The sequence below is a fragment of the Toxorhynchites rutilus genome, chromosome 3 (assembly GCF_029784135.1).
Source record: "Toxorhynchites rutilus septentrionalis strain SRP chromosome 3, ASM2978413v1, whole genome shotgun sequence".
NCBI classification, from domain to species: Eukaryota; Metazoa; Arthropoda; class Insecta; order Diptera; family Culicidae; genus Toxorhynchites; species Toxorhynchites rutilus.
Genome location: NC_073746.1, coordinates 130,989,079 through 131,012,827, shown reverse-complemented (window position 1 = coordinate 131,012,827; position 23,749 = coordinate 130,989,079). Strand labels below are relative to the sequence as shown.

The following is a 23,749-nucleotide window of genomic DNA, read 5'->3' as shown; positions in this document are numbered from 1 at the left end:
ATGCTGCGCTGCCGGAAGAGGACCAAATTAACAAAACTCCTCTTGAAAGTTGATGGAGCATGATTAAAACAGCGATAGACAGCGTAGCAGAGGACGACAGTACGAGTGGTTCGATGATGAGTGTCAGCAAGTGTTACACGAGAGGAAGCTACCCCTCAGAACGCGAAACGATATAGACGGAAGCGGAGGCAGTAAAGCATGAAGCATGAAGAACTCGAACAGCTGCACAGCTCTTATAAGACGCGAAAGTTCTAATGGAAACTCAATACATCCCGAAAAGGCTTCGCGCCACGAGCAGAAATGTGTCGGAATAAGGATGGGAGTATCCTGACGAACGAATGTGACGTGACCGAAAGCTAGAGGCAGCACTTCGATGAACCCCTGAATGCCGTGCAGTAAATAATGAAGATCTACCACCTCCAACGATAGGTGAAGTTAGGAGTGCCATCAAACAGCTTAAGAACAACATATCAACTAGGCCCGGAAAAGTTAGTCAATTGTCTGCATCGATTAATTGTCAGAATTTAGGAAACAACAGCTCCAGGTGGAGTGAAAAGATGGGCTTATTTTCTCTATCTTCAAGAAAGGCGACAAAATAGACTGAAAATTTTTGTGCAATCACCGTCCTGAATGCCGCCTACAAAATGCTTTCCCTAATCAGCTTCCGTCGTCTATCGCCACTTAGAAACAGATTCGTGGGATATCATCAGGCCGACTTCAATCCTTCAGAAATGCCGTGGGTACAGTGTTCCAATGCATGATCTATTCATCGACTTTAAAGCCGCGTGTGATTCAATAACACGAAAAGAACTATGGAACGGCTTCCCCGGGAAGCTGACAAGACTGATTAAGGCTGTGTGCGAATATAGGGTGGATTATGTTCCTCTTGTTCCCTGTGCAAAACGCTCATATGACCGATCGTCCTCTACGGGCACGAAACGCACGTAGTGGCGAAACGAAACTCGAAGAGGACCTGCGAGCACTCAGAGTCTTCAAACGACCGAACCATCTACGGCGGTGTACAGGGAAACGGCATGTGGAGGCGAAGGATGAACAACTCACCGGAGAAACCAGTTTCCAGAATGTGATCAAAGCTGGAAGGAAGCGATGGGTAGGATATGTTGGAAGAATGTCGGACAACTATCCTGCAAAAATCGTGTTCATCGGGAATCCGGTTGATACCGAGACGACGAGGAGCGCAACGAGCATGGTGGTTAGACTAAGAGGTACAGGACATGGTGAGTGCAGAGTGCCCGCGGAATTAGAGAGAAATAGCCGTGATCCGAGTTAATTACAGAAAAAATTAAAATCAGGTCATGTTGTAAAAACATTAAGCCACAATGAATAAAATAAAACTATGCACATGGCAGGTTCGGAATAAAATTAATCATTTGTTATATTTCGGAAAGCCTCTATGATTTTTTTGATATGTGATGTAAAAATAACCCAGCTTTCAAAAAAATATGAAATACTATGGCGCTCTTTCAATAATTACGAAAACAAAATCCGATTTTTTTCAAAGTGTAATATTTCAATTTATGGAAAGATAAAATTGATTATTTTAACCACCCTAGAATAGAAATGGGAACCCTAGCGAAAAAAAATGTCTAATATTTAGCGACGAGGAACAAAACTACCAATTTTCACGAAAATCTGAGAACCACTAAACCGGTTTGGCACGGAATGGCTACATAAGAAGAAATCAATGTTACAAACATCATTCAACCACATCTTAATTTTAGGGAATATTTCGCCAGAGTGAACAGTCGAGCGCGACGCCAATCGGCGATCGAAAAAACACGTGACCTACAGAACTGTGTTGAACATTGGGATAAAGATGTGGGTCAGTGTTGTAATGAATTCATTCGCGAGGACACGCTGGCGAAGCTCAGTTCCGGTAAACGTCAAACGGAACGGAAAGTATTTCTGTTCGATGGCTTGCTAGTGTTATGCAAGACTCGTCGGCAAATAGTGCCCGGAAATAATTACGACTATAGGCTGAAGGAGCGTTTCTTCATGCGCAAAGTGGAGATCATCGACCGAGCCGACACCGAGGAGTTGAAGTATGCGTTCGAAATATCGCCGAGAGAGCCGACAAGCGTTGTACTTATTGCTAAAAATGCGCAACACAAGAATGATTGGATGGCTGATTTGGTGATGTTGAACACAAAGTCAATGCTGGAGCGTATCCTTGACAGTATTCTACTAGATATCGAGAAAAAACACCCGCTGAAACTACCTAGTCCGGATATTTATGCATTTGCTGTTCCCGATTCGCCCGCCAATATTGTCCTGGAGGAGCGAGAGGGAACGGGAGTTCCACTGATTAAAGGCGCAACGCTGACAAAACTCATCGAGCGGCTAACCTACCACATTTACGCGGATCCAATGTTCGTGCGAACATTTTTAACCACCTATCGATCGTTCTGCTCCCCCAAGGAGCTACACAGGTTATTGGTTGAGCGTTTTGACATCCCAGACCCGAGCCTGGTGTACGACAGCGCTAGCGAGAAGGACCTGAGCACAGACACGGAGAAATTTCATAAAAATTCCCAGCGGGAAGATTGGAAACGCTACAAAAAAGAATACGTGCAACCGGTTCAATTCCGGGTGTTGAACGTCCTCCGACACTGGGTGGATCACCATTTTTATGACTTCGAGCGGGATTCGGAGCTTTTGGAGGAGTTGCTCAGATTCTTGGAAACGGTACGTGGCAAATCGATGAGGAAATGGGTCGATTCAGTGTTGAAAATTGTCCAGCGGAAGGTAAAATATTAGTAATATTATAGCCTACTGAAGTATAGATGAAATCTATTGCTTTCTTACAGAACGAAAGTGAGGATAATCATCGGCAAATTACGTTTGCTTTTGGCCACAGCCCACCTGCAATCGAACATCATTTGCCGTTGAACAGTGAGAATGAGTTCAATTTGCTGATGCTGCACCCACTGGAACTGGCTCGTCAGCTGACGTTGCTAGAGTTCGAGATGTACAAAACTGTAACTAAGAAAAATTAACCAATTTTAGTAGAAGTCCGTTTCTTAAAACAAATTCTGTCTCACAGGTTAAACCATCAGAACTTGTCGGGTCTGTGTGGACCGGAAAAGATAAAGAGAGTACTAGTCCTAACTTATTAAAAATTATGCATCACACCACAAATGTAAGTTGTTTTAAGTTGATTTGCATTATGATCAATATCAAAGTTACTCGTATGTGTGTCTAGTTTACCCGATGGATCGAGAAGTCGATTATCGAGGCGGAGAACTTCGAGGAACGGGTGGCGATGGCGTCGCGTGCAATAGAAGTGATGATTGTGCTGCAGGATTTGAACAACTTCAACGGCGTACTGTCCATAGTTTCCGCCTTCCAGGGTGCCGCCGTGCATCGACTCAAGTTGACATTGGATGAGATTCCCAAGAGCTACCAGCGAGTATTGGCAGAGTGCCGAGAGCTGAATAATTCGCACTTTAAAAAGTATCAGGAAAAGCTGCGTTCAATAAATCCACCTTGTGTGCCATTTTTTGGAATGTATTTAACCAATATTTTACATATAGAAGAGGGGAATCCAGATTTTTTACCAAATACAGAACTAATAAACTTCTCTAAGAGAAGGCGTGTAGCTGAAATTACTGGTGAAATACAGCAATATCAAAATCAACCATACTGCTTAAAAGTTGATCCTAGCATTAGGGTAAGACATATTGTTTTGAAAAAGCATTTAACACGTTAACTTATTCACCATCAATTTGCAGCATTTTCTAGAAAATTTAGATCCTTTTAAAGGAATGAGCGTAACCGAAATTCAAAACTATCTCTATGAGGAGAGCAAACGGATAGAACCAAAAAACTGTCGTCAGCCGCTCAAATTCGTACGTTCTCGAATGAGTTTCTCGCAGACCTAAACTCCTATTGATTTTTCTCATTTCCAGCCTCGGAAGTGGCCTGAGATTTCGCTTAAATCACCTGGCATCAAACCATCCTCCCGGCGTAACAACAGTTCTCTGCCCGGGACGTTGCCATTCAGTAAAACTTCGCTTTTGAACAATAATGACAACAGTGGAGAACAGTCACCTCCAGCGAACTCATCGTCGTCTTCCGTGCTTGATTATTCAATATTTGCTCCCGTCAATATTCATTCTTCGTCCTCTAGTGCATCACACCAACACCATCATCACCACCACCAGCAGCATTATCAGCATCATTCGCAAGGTTCGATGTACAATTACCAGGGACATCATCAACCGAACCAACAGCATCATCACCACCACTATCATCACGGTCCTCAACACAGCTTCTCGCAATCGGTAGTTAATCTTACATTCACGGCTGATCAACAAATGGCTCCGGAGATACCAAGACGATCCGATAGTATTATTCTCACCTCATCGCTTTCGTCCCAGGCGCAGTATAACCTTAACAACAGCAGTCTGTCAGAGTCTAGCAGCAACCCCAGTGGCAGTGGCAAGCTCGTGCCGAGTCCTCGCTATCCGTCGTCCTCTATGAGCGCCCTTTCTTCGTCCTCGTCGGCCGTGAGTGCATCTTCGTTCTTCGGCATCCTGAGTGCATCGAGCAGTGATGGTAACACTAATAATGATCCTTCTACTGCTAGCTTTAAACACACGTCAATGCTTAGTCACAACAAAGCAGTAGCCAATACGCATGCTGAACAAACTCCCAATTCAATTTTTTCAGCATCCGGTTTGGGAGGTGGAGGTAACAGTCTGAGCAGCTCAGCTGCAACGAACGCTGCAAGCATTGTATCGCTTAGCGATTGCCCAGCGGGACCTCCACCACCACTACATCCGCCCACAGCTGCCAGTATCTCGTCGTTTTCGTCGGTGTCATCATCCCCGAGTTCACTCTCCACGGTGGCTGCTGCAGTGACCGCTTCCGGTGGACACACGCCGTCGGTTTCCGACATTCCACCTGCGATTAGCCCTCGTACTGATAAGCCAGCGCATCCGCCGGCCCCTCCACCTTTACGGAACCATGGTGGCGGAGGGTCTGAAGTTTGCTACAATACTTCCGGGCTCCCGAATTGTACATCACCGCATGCAACTAGCAGTAGTAGTAGTAGTAGCTTTAGGATAAGTTCATCCAACACTTTGAAGTAAGTATACCGATATGATATGATATGATTCCAACATATGTATACTGTGATATCCGTATTGTGAATTATTATTGTAATATCTTAGCTGAAAATATGCATTAGAGTGAACAGTTTGATTCTATCTTACCCAAAATTATGACAACCCTTTCGTCCGGAAAGTCACCTTGATTCGCAATCTTTATGTTGCACACATTTCCGGTGTGGCTCCATGCTTCGTAGAAGCATACGGTGTGAATTCATTATGTGTTATGTGTCATGCATAGGAGGTTGTGCACTCTTTCACAAGAGAAGAGAACAGTTGTGAGTTCAATCATATCTCCTCATCATGAGTTTCTCTGAATTCCCGCAATACACGATTCAGATTCGCATTCGAATCGGTGTGCTTCGCGTAAGGTGCTTTTATATAATCAAGGACGAATGACCTTTGGGTTTGGATTAAATATAGCAGCTCTCTGAAAGCTTGATTGGCGACGATGATTTATCATGTCATCGACATCAGTCCGTGCACTTTTTCTGTGCACCATATCGTATATTAAAATACAGATGCGGCGCTCACACACTCAAGTAAATTGCCAATGTATAGTGTCTGTTTCTGTGTCTGTGTATTTTGCAAAATATTCGCGTTGACGGCGGAATGGTGTCGACATCTGGATACGACATTAGTTTGTATGAGGCCAACTATTCTCTATCAGATTAGTCGGCACTAAGGCAATTTTAAATTGCTAAAATTTGTATGAAAATTTATTCTTGGCGTTATTTACCTACCAGAAGTACGTTGTTCTGACCCTAATTTAAACTATTTTCTATGAACTTTCAGATAATCTCACCAAAACTTACCATTATAATATAAAATTATCTTTAGAAACGTTTTTTGTATGATATTTTTTCACTACTTGCAAGCAAAAGTAATTTTCATTTACATAGAGTACCAATTTGATTTGGGACAAATAATTTTCATTCATATTTTTTTAAGTGTGTACATTTCTTCTGCAAACCCATATTGTCATGCCTACTCCCCCATTTCGTAATACGAAGCTCAATTCCGTCAACGCGGATGGCTTCGCACGTGCAGAAGATGCACGTTTCAGTTTCGCAGTCAAATTGGCGCACTCCAAAAGATTAAGGTGAAGGTGGAAGGAAGCCACAAATGGCTGCCACAATAACCCTCATTTCTTTCATCTCCCTCCCTAACACCTCACCCGATATGCAAAAAAAATCAATAATTTTGCGAAACAGTGTGTTTTGATCGTTTTCGTCACTTCCCATCAATTAATATCAACCAAACTCTAATCGATTACTCACAAGATATTAAATTTTCATCTGCCGTCGCAATGTATAATGATAAACGTCGGAAAATTCGAGCTAATGTTCTGAAAGTTGAAGTTTCATTTTTCAATTTTCCGCAACCTCTATAATTCATCACGTTCGTTCGTTATTCCTGAGTCATAGCGTTTCATGTCATGAGAATAAATAAAATAAAATTGTGTTGATATCAATACAATTATTATTGTTGCATTTATTGGGTCTATAATGCAACTATAATATGGGTCAGTTTTAGCAACTTTAACATTGATAAAGAAAATTGTATTGCAGAGCTCAGAACAATGCCATGGCTGCCTCTGCTGCCAAATATAGCAAACAGTTTGTTTTGATTTTGAGCGGCTTTGACATCCCCTTCTCGCTAATTGTCAGCCACAGCAGCACCTTCTTGGGGAACTTGGTATATGTAATAAACTCCACTTCGGAGCTCACTTCGTTCGTGGAGGAAGTAAAATACAAAGTGCCCTGCCATTCGTTGCCATCCAGGGTGAGATAGGTCTCGACGTCCGTCATCACTGCCACGCCGCGATTCGCCGGGAAAATAGACTTGACTGTATTATTAAGCCGCTGCCGCTGCGTCATTGCCTGCAGCTCCGAGACCAGTGGACGGGACTTCCGCTTCCTGACATGTATGTCCATGTTCGCCAGGTACTTTTTCACTGTTTGGCCGGTTGCACCGACCTCCCGGCTCTGATTGTTGTCCAATAGTCCCAAGATGTTGTAGATGCCTGAATGGGCGTATCTGGCGTCCACAAAGTGCCGCAGAATGTCACTTCTGAACGGAGTAGCTTCACGGTTAGAGTTCGACTGATAGAGCTGTCAATTTTTTTTGCTGACTCATGGGTTACTATGATTAATGCTGCATGGATAGTTTCGTCAGTGCGTGTGAAGGTAAACCCATGAAAAATCGGCAATTTTTTTCCATTTTTTCAAGCAAACGTTATTATTGCGTTTGAAGGATTAAAACATTAACGACCAACCGTTCGAAGTTAACGAAGTGAACTTATTCACAACATTGTTCCGCCAGTGAACCCGGTCTCGCGACTTCCGTTGACTATGCGTCTTCGAATTTCACGACTTTTGTTGTTGTCAGGTATTTAAAGGGTGTGTCACATCAAATAGCATCACGGAAAAAACGCTGTAGAAATTCGCCCAGTAGACCGATCCTTTTGAAAATTTTAGACAATAAAATAAAAACTATTAAACAACTTTTGGCATTTTCTTTTTATTCATACTTCGAGCCCAAACCGGTATGCTCGAACATTCCTCTTTCCTCATTCCCGTCCATAAGGTTCTGTACAACGTCAGGTTGTAGTTTTTTTTTGAACAGAAATCCATTTTCTCTTGAAGTCCGCCTCCGATTTGACAACTTTTGGGTTCTTCCGGAGGGCCCGCTTCATAATCGCCCAATATTTCTCTATTGGGCGAAGCTCCGGCGCGTTGGGCGGGTTCATTTCCTTTGGCACGAAGGTGACCCCGTTGGCTTCGAACCACTCCAACACGTCCTTTGAATAGTGGCACGAAGCGTGATCCGGCCAGAAGATGGTCGGGCCCTCGTGCTGCTTCAATAGTGGTAGTAAGCGCTTCTGTAGGCACTCCTTAAGGTAAACCTGCCCGTTTACCGTGCCGGTCATCATGAAGGGAGCGCTCCGCTTTCCGCAAGAGCAGATCGCTTGCCACACCATGTACTTTTTGGCAAACTTGGATAGTTTCTGCTTGCGAATCTCCTCCGGAACGCTGAATTTGTCCTCTGCGGAGAAGAACAACAGCCCCGGCAGCTGACGAAAGTCCGCTTTGACGTAGGTTTCGTCGTCCATTACCAGGCAATGCGGCTTCGTCAGCATTTCGATGTACAGCTTCCAGGCTCGCGTCTTCCCCACCATGTTTTGCCTTTCGTCGCGGTTAGGAGCCTTCTGAACCTTGTATGTACGCAGGCCCTCCCGCTGCTTGGTCCGCTGGACGAGTGAACTTGACAAATTCAGCTTATTGGCGACATCCCGGACCGAACTTCTCGGATCACGTCTAAACTGCTTAACTACGCGCTTGTGATCTTTTTCACTGACGGAGCATCCATTTTTGCCGTTCTTCACCTTCCGGTCGATGGTTAGGTTCTCGAAGTATCGTTTTAGTACTCTGCTGACCGTGGATTGGACGATTCCCAGCATCTTACCGATGTCCCGATGTGACAACTCCGGATTCTCGAAATGAGTGCGCAGGATTAATTCACGACGCTCTTTTTCGTTCGACGACATTTTTCCAAATTTACGAAAAATTGACAGTGAAGCATGGCCAACGTGATCTATACACTCTTATCTGATTATAAGCGAAAGCTGAAGATATTATTCCTAAAAATTAAATTTCTACAGCGTTTTTTCCGTGATGCAATTTGATGTGACACACTCTTTAGTCTTAAACGCATTAACTAGACCTGCTGAAAATCGTGCCCCGCATGATGAAGCCTGATACTCGCGGCACTTTTGGAGGATCTGTCGTAGTGTAAAAATTTGGCCCGTCGTCGAGCAACCGGGCATGAATCTGGCCTGATAACTGACTGTTGTATTTAGTCTTAAACGCATTAACTAGACCTGCTGAAAATCGTGCCCCGCATGATGAAGCCTGATACTCGCGGCACTTTTGGAGGATCTGCCGTAGTGTAAAAATTTGGCCCGTCGTCGAGCAACCGGGCATGAATCTGGCCTGATAACTGACTGTTGTATTTAGTCTTAAACGCATTAACTAGACCTGCTGAAAATCGTGCCCCGCATGATGAAGCCTGATACTCGCGGCACTTTTGGAGGATCTGCCGTAATGTAAAAATTTGGCCCGTCGTCGAGCAACCGGGCATGAATCTGGCCTGATAACTTCCCACAAATCTACTTACTATTGGCGAAAGACGGCGGAAGAGGATCTAAGACAGAATTTTGTAGGCACCATTCAGGATCGTGATTGCACGGTAATTCCCTCAATTCAGCTTGTCACCTTTTTTATAGATGGGCAGATTACCTCGTAGCTGTTCTGTGTCCCCGATCCTGGCTATCAACCGCTGCTCTACATGTTATCCCGAACCACCCTTTAAGAGCTCCTCTGTGAGGCCATCCTTGCCAGCTGCGTTGTGGTTCATAAGCTGATTAATGGTTTTCTTAACTTCACTCATCGTCATTCGTTGTTCATTCCACCGGAGTAGTCCTCATCAACGATGTCTTGGTCTTCTGTCTGCGCGCTGTTCAGGTGTTTATCGTAGTGCTGCCTCCACTTTTCGATCATTTTCTTCCTTGTTCCTGCACATTTCAGCCCACAACACAAAGCCTTTGTGCGAGGCGTTTAGTTTCTTGAAGAACTTCCACGATTTTCGAGAACGATAAAGCAGCTCCACTTCCTCATACTATTAATCTTCCAGGAGACACTTTTCCCCGAAAGTACATTCCTTTTTGTTATGGTTTTAGTATTTTGGCACTGAGAAAAGAGTATCGATTGATCAATTTGAAATTTTTTTTTGTTCTTCTCAAAATAAAAACATTTCCTCACATCTGACATCACTGATCATACCGAGAAAAGGTGACAGAACTCTTTCCAGTCTACCAAATAAAACATTTCAATGAAACTCGTGTACTGGAATAGGATATTTTGCTCGTCTCGACAGTGACTGAAGCCTAGACGAAATGAGACGATTTGTTCATCTCGTTTTCTGGAATAGGGTCCTATGTACACAAGCCAGCTTGTTGAGTTTTCATATGACTATCACTCTCCCTTATTCAGCAAACGTTCACTAATTTGAGATCATTCTTCAACGGGTGGAACCCTGGAGTCGAACCACGTCTTACACTCACAAGACATTGATGTGGGGAATACTCGATAAATTTTGAGACACGCGAATACCTTTTACAATAGCTCAAAGCTATCGAACTATCTCACATTGATGTAAGGTTTAACTTAATGTAGCAACTGATCGTGTGTTTCAAATTTAATTGGAATTTATTGTAGGAAACATATTTCTATTTTCGAACATGCCAAAACATGTTTACCATATTGCGTCTGTTTAGTGAATCGAATTTAATGAATATTTCCACTATTAGATGTCAAAAATTAAAGCATGTCTGAAAAAAATTGCATGTCTAACATGTATTATTTCATTGCTTTCAGAAATCAAAACTGTGATTTCACTTCCGCGAGTACTTTCAACCGCTCGTCCAGTGATAACTCGCCCATCTACCCGGCGAGCCCAAAGATCTACCCGATAGGAGGAGGAGTAAGCGGTGGGGTTGGTGCGACAGTGACAGAGTTCAATAACAGTGCCATCTCGCCCACATACTCCACGTCGTTCTCTTCGTCATCGGCATACCATACATCGTTGAACAATTCTTCAACCACAGCGGACTCGATGATCCTCAACACAACGACGGCGAGCAACGATTTCGGTCCGATTCCAATCTCACCCCACGTGAACGTACCAAATGCACATAATATTCCTCCCCCCATGCCACCTCCTCTACCTCCTAGAGTTAAGCGAAAAGAATCCTCCGGGGAATCCTCACAGTCTTCGCAGGTACGACAAGCGCCGGACGCGCCCAGGGTATGTATGCCATGCCCCACACTGGAGCTTAATTTTACGCATGTTTCTTTCCGCGATCAGCTTCCTCCGAGAGATATTAGTCCACCTCCGTTGCCGCCACGAACTCACATCCAATCGCACTATACGTTCGGCAACATCCAGCAGCAGCATCACTTATACAATTCCGGTTGTGCGGGCCATGATAGCTGGAATCATGTTAATCAGCTTTCGGTAAACAACTACGAGCGAATCCTCATCACAAAAAATAATCTTTGGTTTATTTTTTAGAAGGAAGAATCTCCATCATCATCCTCTTCATCGTCTACGTTAACCCGCGACAACTTAAATCAACACAACCAACAGAATATGAGCGAACAAAGGCTACTGATGCTTCCTCACACCAGCACGATTATGATGCGTCGAAATTCCGCTATGGATCGAGGATCGAAAGAGAACGTTCCGAACATTACGGCATCACCGTCGTTGTCTGGGTTAGCCAATTCAGGTGGCAATAGTTCTGCTGGTGGTGTCAATCATCCACCTGGAACGGCACCACCCTGTGGTGTCAAGAATAAATCCATTCAGAATTCTCCTGTTTCACAACAACCCGTTATTTGTGGACGCCGGCCTAGGTAAAATGATTGAGTGAATTGTTATTATCCTGCGGTGTATGCCAATAACTTCTTGTTGAATTGCAGTACCAATATCTCACCACGTTTTTCGCCCGGAGAGACTACGCCTAAATTACCTCCAAAGCCAAAGCAAACAAATCTGTCATCACATTCAGGTTAGTTGTGGTGGATTCAATTGTCGCGTGTTCCGTTGTAGTTCTAGTCCATTCCTTCTCCGATGTGTATATTTGATATAATTACCGTTAAGTGCAATTCCAAATGCAATTGAACTAAAAATGCAGATCAAAAACAAACAAAAACTATGAGTCCTACCAAAACTGTGTCTTATGGCGGGTTTACATTAGGGAGGTCTATAGCTATAGATAGATTTATTCACCTGAAAATAGATGTAAACGGGTGACAATAAATATGATACACTTATTCGAGGTATATATAACTTGAATAAATTCAGCATATGTAAACGCTTGTGAATTTCTCACTGGTGAGAAATCACAAAAGTTGGATGCAGTTCTACTTCAGGTGAATAAATTCACCGAAAATATGAATATATTCATTATATAAGTTCACGCTAGTGTAAACGGTTGATGCGATATCTATAAATATCATCATATTTCTTCACATGAATATATCACTAGTCTAAACCCACCCTAAGAACTGCATCCAACTTTAGTGATTTCTCACCAGTGAGAAATTCATAAGCGTTTACATATGCTGAATTTATTCAAGTTATATATACCTCGAATAAGTGTATCATATTTATTCTCACCCGTTTACACCTATTTTCTCGTGAATAAATCCATCTATAACTATAGATCTCCCTAATGTAAACCCGCCATTAGAAAGAGTTATAGAGTAATGATGTCCAAACGTGAAAAAATATACACTGAGAAAAAAAATACAGTCAACTCTCCCTAACTCGATGTTCTGTATCTCGATATGTTCCCTAACTCGATGGGTTTCATGGAACCTTTGATTGATTTTATAAGCATTCTTCTCTCCATAATTCGATGGTCTCTTGAATATCGAGTTAGGGAGAGTTGACTGTAGTACCTTTTTTTTTATTTACAAAGGAGGGGGGGGGGATGCCAAGGTCTGACGCGACCCGTGCCAACAAAACGTTCCCGAGGATCGGAGTTACCTAGTAGCGATGAAAACCCTCCCTCCTCTGAAATGGAGAGGGGGTTCCATAAAAATAATACACATATTTCGATCAAACATGACAATTGAAAATTTCCGGAGAGCGGAAAATGAGAAAATTCGAAAAATTCAATTTGCATGTGTTCAATGATTGCTTATTGACAAGCGTTGCTAGTCCATATGATGTTTGCGGTAGCGAAATTGATCTTCATTAGTGGAAATGAATTTTAATGTGATAAAACGCCCTCCTATATCGTCTTCTATCTAACATATATAAATAAAAATGGATCGCCGAATGTTTTGATAAGAGCGAAACCCGAGAAAGGAATTGTTCAATTTAGAGCTGTCTTCATTCTATCATATTGTCTGTATCAAACATTTATTCCATGTAACGGAGAAACATGTTATTTGCAAGTGGATGAAAAATCTTGCACGCGAATTGTGTCTGAAAATAATCTGATATTATAATGTCGAGTTTTGGTAGAAGTACTGAAATTTTATAGTAAAACATAATTTTAAAGGGTAGATTAGAAGATCAATCAATGAACAGTTCGGCTATTGGACCCATGAACATGCGTTTAGTAGGAAAACGCGGATGTGATAACGAAAAATAAATTTTGGGCGGGATGAAGTTTGCCGGGTCAGCTAGTTTAAAATAAAAAAGCTCTCTATCAATCTCCTTCTAAATGCAGCCATTCCCGATATATAAAAAAAACATTTCTAATTTATCGTCTTTTTCAATTTAATTGTTTTTCAATTTATATATGTAGTTTAGGTTTTTTTAATATTCATATAAAATAGAAGTCATGTAAAAAAATTTAAAAAAAAGTACAAGATGTTAAAATTATTTTTAACAGTAAATTCGATATTCCACATAGTTAGGAACATCGAATTTTTATGAATTTTCGAGACATTTGAAGACATGTGAGTTAACACAAAACGTAGCGATGATGTTTTTAAACGTAACTCCTAAACATATTTTTACCATGATGATGTATTTGGAAAAGTTGTTGGAAATTATAAGTATATTCAGAAAATTTCATGAACATGGCGGTATAACACGACAAACATATTAAAAGAGCCTATTTACTATAAAAAAGACAATGAATTAGAAATATTTTTTCAAATATCTCGAGAATGGCTACATTTAGAAGGAGATTTACAAAGAGCTTTTTTTTGTTTTAAATCACATCAGAATTCATAATTTGTGGCTAAAAATAATTGTTAACATACAAATACGAAATTTCGAAAATTCATAAAAAATCGATGTCCCACAAAGTTCGTCAAAAATAGTTTTACCGTCTTGTACCCGTTTTTTAAATTTTCTACATGACTTCTATTTTATACGAAAAAATAAAAAAAAAATATATATGTATTTTAGATATTGCATTTTAGATATAATTTTTTGTAAATAAAAAAAAGATACTATTTTTTTTTCTCGATGTATATTTTTTCACGTTTGGACATCAATACTCTCTTTCTAAGACACAATTTCGGTAGGACTCATAGTTTTTAAGATATAAATTATCAAAGATTTCTCTTACTAAAATCGATACGCCCTTTTCAAAAGTTACACTTGAGTCGAAAAATTCCCAAATGCTGTGGAAAACTCATATTTCTTCCAATACAAACTTTCATTCGAATCAAAAATACTCATGTTTTGTCATTTGTCGATTTCATTTGAAATTGCTCTTAATAGAAAATCAAACATTGGGTATGAGCACATATCTATACATAATTTTATCGTTATCTCTACCATCCAGATCGAACAATGTTTCCTTATCCCAGCACAAACTGACCTAAAGGAAATGGTTGCGGGCGGCATTTCTTATGGAAGCAGGAAAAATAGTGGCGACAGGAACACCTTTAAAGACGGATGTGACAAACATTCGTTATACGCTGTATGACAGTAACCAGTACTGTCCGTATTGACAACGTACCGATTAGCAAACATAGCTTATGAAATAGGCCAAATCCTAAGTGGCTTTCTGCAAGAACTGCTGGACATCATGAAAACCTTGTTTAATGTGTTTTCTTTTTCGTTTTACGTTTGCACTTGTCAACAAACGCGCGGGATTGTAGAGCGCGTTGGTATAACACTATGTATGACCATTTTTGTGTTTATGTTCTTGACCGGTTTAAGCTTTGATCCTAATAAATTTTATCACGAGTTACGTTAGGACATGTTTGTAGAGCGGGAAGTATACAAAACAAAAAAGTGCCATAGCTAGAAAATAGAATGCGAAAATTTATTTCTTTCAAAACCAAAACTTGTGTAAAGCAAATTTTGTACGAATGCAGGATTCCATTTTCTCGCATAGATGATGATGAGGCCATCTCTTGTAACAAAACAAACAAAAATACTGTCGTGTTCCTATATTTGCTTAAACACTGCTATTCGAGGAGGGCGATGTACACTGAGAATGTATTGACGAAACGAAACAAAGATTCGAAGGCAAACGGGGCGAAGTTTGTTGAAAAAAAAACCCGCAAACATTGTGGACCTACACAACTTGTGAATAGAACAACAAACTACGGAAGATGTTGTACAAAGCACTTAACGCTGTGTTTTCGATAAACAAAAATAACAATACACTATTTGTTGTATATGATGGAAGTTGAACTGATCGGGGTAAGTATGTGCAACAATAAGGACTGTGAGGGTTTTGGTAAGTTTCGCGCGAGGGGTATGTGATATATATTTTTTCAAACGAATGTTATGGTTCGATGGAAAAGCAGTGAGAATAGAAGGATATGCGGAAGCAACTTTATGTCAATGTGTTTTGAATCGAATGTGCATACAATATGCAACAAATGAGCATAAACAATAAATGTTACTGTAAGTATATAATACAACAACGCGGATAAAAATGATGAGAGAGAAGAACCAGATTATTAAAAATATATAAATACAAGAAATGTGATTAATTTAAAAAAGAGAAAGTATAACACGGAAAGCGAACGTAGAAGAAAATCAGAGGAAAATATATATTATTATTACTGCAAAAAAATTAAACAAAAATTGTGAATGTAATTTGTAAATATATCAGAAAAAAAAAGTTCGAGAAGAAATGTTGTTAGCCAAGCCGAAGCAAGGGAGCGAAAAACGCGAAAAAAAGAGAATATTGTGAGAAAAAGAGATAGAAGAAAAATATGAAAGCTGTGAGCGAAAAGGAAGAGTAATATTGTTGAAGAGATAATATACGAAAATGAAAAGAAAAGTATAACTCAGCATCGTTGTATGATACATATATGGATTTATGTATGAAAGCGGGAAAAATATAAATAAAAACAAAGAAAAACGTATATGTTCGAAGATTGTGGAACACCACCCTGTTATTATTTACACCGAATTGGACCATCGCCGCAACCAATTTGGATGGAAGTTGCTAAAAAATGCCAAAAAATACAGGAAGCATTTATACACGACTTCTGGCATTGTTGATCTGGGAAACGATGAGACGACTCGAATTAGCAACGGATGAGAATAACGCCGATATAACCGTTATTCCATAATACTCTTTTACTTCAATCAGTGCCTAAAGGTAGGACCAGAATGCCACGCTATGCGTCGCGACAATTGTGCTTTGACACGGCAGTATTCTAGAAAGTTGAAAAAAAAATTATTTCAAAACTTATCGAAAATCCTATTATTTACCGAGTTAGAGCCATTCTAGTGATGCGGTATCTAACCTGGTACGGCCATAACAATGAACTTCAAACGCGTTTGTCTCGAAACTAGTTTTTTTCAAACTGGAGTACCCGATATCTCAAGTTCTACTGAACCGATTCAGATTTATATGAATACAATCTGTGTGCAACTCTCTATCGCATGAACCTATGAAAATTATATTTTTTAAATTTAAATATTTTAAAAAAATCAGGAAATGTAAGAAAAACACTATAAAGACAGCATTTTTCTCTTCGAGTGGCTGCCATTTTGTCAAAAAAAATATGTTTTTGACTTGTCTTGACTTGGTTCATGCGATAGCGGCATCTTTACTGACTTTACTGAATCTGTTGTGAAATCAAGATGTCGAATAAATTTTCGACAAGTTTGTGCAAGTTGTTTCGTAGAAATTTTCTACACGAGAGCCAGTTGTTCGGGGTCGTAGTTACTGGCAGTCCTACAATATAAAAAAAAATATTATTTGAGATGTTGAGTATCATTGTAGCTAGAGTTATAATTTATCTCCATTTGCGGATGTGTTTTAAAAATCTTTAAAGCTTCAATATGATGGAACTGCAGTCGGTGCTGATCTTGGAATTGAAGCTTGTTTTCTCGCAGAGCTTTTCTCACCATCCTTTCATCACTTTCATTTACTACAAAATAAAAGCATAAAAACAAATAAAATAAGATGTCCAATTGTCGCTACATTCTAATCCCACCTCAAACATATAAATCGGTCATTAACCATATTTGCTGTTTTGACCTAAGACCTAATAAGAGTCTTATTCAGTATTTTTCATATCAGGTAATTCCAAATTCGATCGGTATGAAGATGACCGGAATAAGGATACCCTTATTTGTACTTGTTTCTTATATTACACAATAGATTTCACTTGTTATATTACGATGACTAACCCATTAATGACCAAGTTGTAAAAAATATTTTTTCAACAAAAGCTATTGGTGTAATTTTTATTATTGGCGTTGTTACGGTTACAGAAGAAAATTTGAGAACATCACAATTCCAGAAAATTCTAGAGAACACATATTTTACTGTCGAGAGTTTTCCTTTTCTTTCGAGTGATTCTTTGGTTCGCGATGAGTCATACAGAAGATATATATATATATATATATATATATATATATATATATATATATATATATATATATATATATATATATATATATATATATATATATATATATATATATATATATATATGTAATAAAACATAATGCATGATGCAATCTCAATAGAACGTGATGCAATTCTTCAGCACACTGCGCGAAGGAAATTGCTAGAATCAGGCTTCAATAGAAAGCAAAAGTATATGTGTATAATGTGTATATAATGTAAATAGAAAACATATTGCATCGCGCGTAATAGACTTATATGCATCGTTAGGAGAGAAAGAGAAGGAAGATAGCAAAAAAATGTATACTCACGTGCGTATAAATACTCGATGAATTTGAAATAAATACGAGTTAATCAGTTACTCTCGGAAAGTCTAAAAGTGTATCAGTTACTTTCGGAAATTCTTAGAGTGCACTTCTTCTGTGTATATTTTCAGTCCAGCAATAAGCATAGGCCTTTTATGGTACTAACTTGTGCTCGACTAATATTCGCAGAATCATAAACACGCTTCAACAAAGTGGAAGCGTGTTTATACGTACGTGTGGTTAGCACCACGAGTTCAACGCTAACAGGCGTAACAGAAACCCCAATCTTCATGAATTTTTGTTTTCCGTTTTCCGAAAAATGACTAAAAATCGAAAAAAGCGCCAAACAAAACATTGGCCAAAACCTACATTTTTGTTCCTGTAGGAAGTTCAATCCAATGGTTTTTTTTCCTACATCACAATGTGTGATCTTTTATCAAAGTTATTACTTGTAGAAAAGTTTACATATTGTAAAATTTTGAAAGGTTTTATTTTTCATTAGGTTATGCAAGGTTATGGGCCCTATTCCAGAAAACGAGACGAGCAATTCGTCTCGTCTCGTCTCAGCTTCAGTCACTGTCGAGACGAGCAAAATATCCTATTCCAGTACACGAGTTTCATTGAAATGTTTTATTTGGTAGACTGGAAAGACTTCAGTCAGTTTTTCTCGGTATGATCAGTGATGTCAGATTAGAAGACATGTTTTTGTTTTGAGAAAAAACAACAAACAGTTTTAAAATTGATCAATCGATACTTTTTTCTCAGTGCCAAAGTATTAAAAAAAAACATAACAAAAAGGAATAAGTTTCATATATCTTTCGGTTCAATTGATATTTTTCCTCGAGCATATGATTTTATCACTCAGCCGTTTTGGTATTATGGATTTATTGGGAGCAATGTTTGTTCACTTAATCAATGATTTATCAAGAAAAGTTTTAAATCTATATATATATGTATTTCCAATAAAGTAGTAGATAAAGTTGTTTTGAATTACACATTTTCGTTCAATATGTGAAGACCCTTTTCGTGCCGTGTTAATACATTCAAAACAGTCATCTAGCATCCCTGGATATGTGTTCAATGTTTACATTTGGTTGTGTTGTTTGGAAGAGGCCCATTTGAAAATCTGTAAAATCTTGTAATTACTGAATTTAATTTGATGGTTGTAGTTGAAAACATACATTGCAATACTAGTTTAGCCGTGAAACAATTTTTGAAGATAAAGGCGGAGCAGAAGAATACCGATGCTTTCAATCAACAAGGTGAACAAATACATCAAATAAACTAGACGATTCGACTGATTCATCGACGAGCGCGGCCAAACGGTCGTCGAGCAAGGCGAGCTACTCGTCTGTTTCTAGTCGAGCTCGGCTTCTGGAATATAAAAACAAACGAGACGAGCGCTCGTCTGCTCGTCTCGTTTTCTGGAATAGGGCCCTATGTACTTTTCGCACATAGTTGCTTTAACCCAATTTTTATGCCCAATAAAGTGATACAAATTTGAATGAAATTGATAGTAGGTGGTAACTAACAGACTAAACTATCATTTGATGCCAAAACCTTATAAAATGGTTGCCTTCCAAAGCCATGAAAAATTATCGAAGTTGCTGTTCGATTTTTCGAACGCTTGGCATAAAACGGGTTAAAAAAACGCTGTGTGTTTCCAACATGCAATTTAATAGGTCGAAAATAGCAGACGCTATGGAAATGGTGGGATTTGGATGTTCCATTCGGCATCTAGCATTTTTATGCAGCCAAATTGCATGCCAGTACTGATTCAACATTGCGTGGAAAGCCTTGGGAAAGTTATCGGAGTAACTGGAAAATGACGAATAGTTAAATGGCTCCTAAGCAAAACAAAAGCGGGATTTCCCGCGAACACAAAGAGATTAGTGTCAAACGTAGCGCATTATGTGCGAATATCAGCTCATTCCAGTTCGTTCAAAAATGGGAATGTTTTTGAACTATGAGTCAGAAACTGGACAGGAATATATATGATTCAGTTGAGTCACTTCAGTTGAGTTCAGGAGGTAATTGTAACATTTATGTAAATTTGGTTTTGAATTCTGAAATTTGAAAACTTTCAGAAACTTAAAATGTCCACAAAGATGGAATCTTCGATGAGGAGTAACCCGGGAAAATAATATCACGCTTCACGGGATGCATTTGATGCTTCATTTAGTATGTCATCTGTATTTACGAAACCTCCGACTAAACGCCACCTTGTAAAGTTAGCTTTACCTACCTTAGCTACCAATCATATTGAAAATATATAGAAAACCTCGACGAAGCCAAAAAAAATAGAAATGGAAAAACAAAAGAAAAAAAACAAATATACAGAAAAAACAGATTCTTGCCAAAACTCGAATGAAGAAAGAAGAAGAAGAAATAAATCGAATCGCAGACGAACAGGATGCTACCCTTTCGATGAATACTGGAACACCTTATTGATGATGATGATCACCCACCTCATAACCCCTACAAAGGTTTGAACAGGTCGATTTATCTTATAGATAGTGTTTATGTTTGCATTAAAGTTAAGAGGCCAGTATTATAGAGCAAAAACAAAAACGAACTGGCTCTGTTGCAGGCATGAGTTTCTATTAACACTCCTATACTCGCGCATTGGTCTGTCAGACCGAGAAATCAATAATTCGTTCATTTCTCGGATAATATCAACACTACGACTTTGCGATTCTCTCTAGCTTCGTTATTCGTCGTTCGTCATCGTTTAGCGTATCGCATGTGTTGGTACGAAGGAGACGTGTGCCACTTTTTTAACACTTTTGGTCTGACACACCGACGCGAGTATAGGAGTATCTTTTTTGGACAAGTGCCTTTTTTCATATTCTAGAATATTGTTGAATGATGTATAAATTAATGTTAGTGGCGTGGAATATTTATTGAATATAATGCATAAGCTCATTACCGGACTGTTCTTATTTCATTTCAGTCCCTTTTGTAACTGGATTGAACGGATCCATATATTAACTAGTCGTCGATATATTCGTCGTTAGATTCATACGTTCAAAAGCAAAATATAAATGTTTGGCTTTCGTATAGTTATTCGCTAAATATAATGGTCATACATATACACACTTGTGAAAGAATTTCACTTGTGGAAGAATTGTAAACAGTAAACTATAAACTAATCGGTGGATTATGGTAATTTTTAACAGTTATAGTTTCGGAGATATTTTTTTATAATGGACAATAACGACAAAAAAACAATAAAAGAAAAGAGAGTTCCTAGAAACCCATTTATATCAACTTTTTATGCTCCATCTAAAAAAGACATTGATCTTAGGGTGGGTTTAGACTAGTGATATATTCATGTGAAGAAATATGATGAGATTTATAGAAATCGCATGAACCGTTTACACTAGCGTGAACTTCTATAATGAATATATTCATATTTTCGGTGAATTTATTCACCTGAAGTAGAACTGCATCCAACTTTAGTGATTTCTCACCAGTGAGAAATTCACAAGCGTTTACATTTGCTGAATTTATTCATGTTATATATACCTCGAATAAGTGTATCATATTTATTCTCACCCGTTTACACCTATTTTCACGTGAATAAATTCATCTATAGCTATAGATCTCCTTAATGTAAACCCGCCATTAGTTTAAAAGAATACAGAGACAAAGAATATTAGAAATATGATAACTTTATATTCCAGAACCTTTATCATCTGATAGCTATCTAGAAAAACACGCAACAACTGCATGGAATGTAAGAAATATGTTTGTTTCGAACATGCATTTATGCTATGTTCTGATTCTTACTCCAATGAAACCACAATCGATTAATACGTTTTTATGTTATTTTATAGCTCTTTATACTTCCATGAAATATATTCAGTTGCTTACTTTTAATTAATAACAGTGAAAAATTCGAATTTCCTTATTTGTGTTGGAGTATCAAAAATTACTCTGTTTTGAGGAGGCTGAATTAGATACTATTAAAACTGAATAAAGACGAAGAAAACATATTTTTTGGAGTTTTTTTTAATCAAATATACCCTCTACTTCAAATAAATGCCAATAAAGCCTGGAAAATAGACAATGGAAATATTACAGAGAAGTTCAATTTTCGGTCTGTGACACCGTGCACCGTGACACCGTGTATACGTGTTATGATTTTGTACGCGAGTACAGGAGGGTTAATCGAACATTACAAATTGGCGGAAACTGTAAAAAAAAACAATGTTTCTATCCGTATCGACATTGATATAATCATAGTCTCAACTTCAGATCCAAAGCTTTCTCAAGGCCTGTTAAGACAATTTGGACGTAGGACTACGTCTTTCATTTCTGTACCGGGGTGTAAATTCAATGTTTCGCAAGCGAGAGTGACGCTGGACTGCAATTAATACCTCTTTACCGGCTGAATGGAGTGGTATAATAATCACTTCATTCGAAAGATAAAATGTCAACGAGTTATATGATTGTCACTTATTGGTCCAAAAATTGTTCCAATAGCTTAAAAATTGCTTTGAAAGCAAGCTATTGAAATCATAACAATCGAGCTCATTGATGATGATTGGTTATCGCAATGTATTCTCGAACACGGACGCAAAATCTAGGCACCTGGAGAAACTGTCATAGCGAATACATGCAAGCTGTGATTTCCTTTGCTCGCTTGCATTAGTGTTTGGAATACCATAGCGGACACTTACAAGGCGTGAGTACTTTTAATGAAAGATCTCGTGTTATTCTCACGAAAACCGAAATGAATCATGTATCAAGCATCTTCAGTTACTTTTACAAGGCCACTCAAATTCCATCGGTTCGTTTCGGGACCACCAACAAGTTCGAAAGAGTTGAATTTTATTTTAATAATCTTTCAAAATATTCTTTCATTCATTCATTGAGAATTGATTCAGATGCAATTTCAAATAAATGATTACCGAGTCAACGGTAGTCCTACGTCTACCTTGCGGTTATATCACAGATATAGCCCACTTATTGTTTTTTATGAAATAAAGTTAATGTTAATAACTATTTTTGCATACATCAGCAAGCCGTGGAATAAAGGTGACGTATAATTTTCATCATAACGAATATTGCAGATTTTCTTTGTGACTTTTTCTTGTAAGCCATTTCAGTGTTTGAAAGACTATTTCCGGAAGAAGTTGTGAACTTTCCGCTGTATTGACCCTCGGAGCAGAATTTCTGAAGATCCCCTGTCTCTGGAAAATCAATATTCAAAACTTTTTTTGACGGAATTTCGAAAGAAGCCGGGACGATATACTGAAAAGAAAGGATTTTTCTTGAAGTCGGAATTATTTTTCAAGTGTTTTTTGGAGTGTGAAGCTTCCATTGGACCCGCTTCAAGGATTTTAGAAGTTTTCTGACATTCATCTAGATACATTTAAAATAAGTTTTCGTTTCCATTCGCTATCCAACTCTTGACGATGAAAGTTCAGTGTCGGTATTGTGCGTTGCCACTTTTACTATTGTGCTATTGGTATAGTGTACGAGTGAAGGTCATTGCTGTCCGCTTTCGAATTGACCTTTTGTGAAGTGGAACAAAGGAAGCAGCGCTCTTGCAGCTTGCAGCCCTTGGCGGCTGTCGAACATCGGCATAACGGGATCGCCATCGTGTGGCTGTCGTTAACGGGAATTATCATCGCGTGACCGTGTGAGCTATTCTTGCGCTATTGTGTTGATCCATAGCGCGTAGCCTCTGTCTCTCCCTGGTTAGGACAGTAGAGCGCAGTATCGGAACAACTTTTATATTAAGGTACACATATTTAATATTAATATTATTATTCAACTCATATGTTCATTGCTTAACATTATCATCATAATTTTTTTTGTTTGTTTTGTTATTTTTTTTTGAGATTATTGTTAAAATCAATAATAGATTAAAAATAAGACAC

General features: G+C 38.9%; 1 protein-coding gene across 3 annotated transcripts in view; it reads left to right on the top strand.

The window, feature by feature from the left end:
* Nucleotides 1–14,922, top strand: part of LOC129780270 (protein son of sevenless) — a 30,424-nt gene extending 15,502 nt beyond the window's left edge. The window contains exons 9-20 of one of the 3 annotated variants that reach the window (XM_055788340.1): nt 1,743–2,766; nt 2,829–2,999; nt 3,065–3,160; nt 3,224–3,691; nt 3,753–3,869; nt 3,930–4,578; nt 4,693–5,110; nt 10,571–11,000; nt 11,061–11,210; nt 11,268–11,611; nt 11,678–11,766; nt 14,512–14,922. In XM_055788340.1, the coding sequence (XP_055644315.1) occupies nt 1,743–2,766; nt 2,829–2,999; nt 3,065–3,160; nt 3,224–3,691; nt 3,753–3,869; nt 3,930–4,578; nt 4,693–5,110; nt 10,571–11,000; nt 11,061–11,210; nt 11,268–11,611; nt 11,678–11,766; nt 14,512–14,546 (3,991 nt within the window). In that variant the 3' untranslated portion in view covers nt 14,547–14,922. Of the gene's footprint in view, nt 1–1,742; nt 2,767–2,828; nt 3,000–3,064; nt 3,161–3,223; nt 3,692–3,752; nt 3,870–3,929; nt 5,111–10,570; nt 11,001–11,060; nt 11,211–11,267; nt 11,612–11,677; nt 11,767–14,511 lie in introns of all 3 variants that reach the window. The other 2 variants (XM_055788339.1, XM_055788338.1) reach the window with 2 other exon arrangements.
* The last annotated feature ends 8,827 nt before the right edge of the window (nt 14,923–23,749 follow it).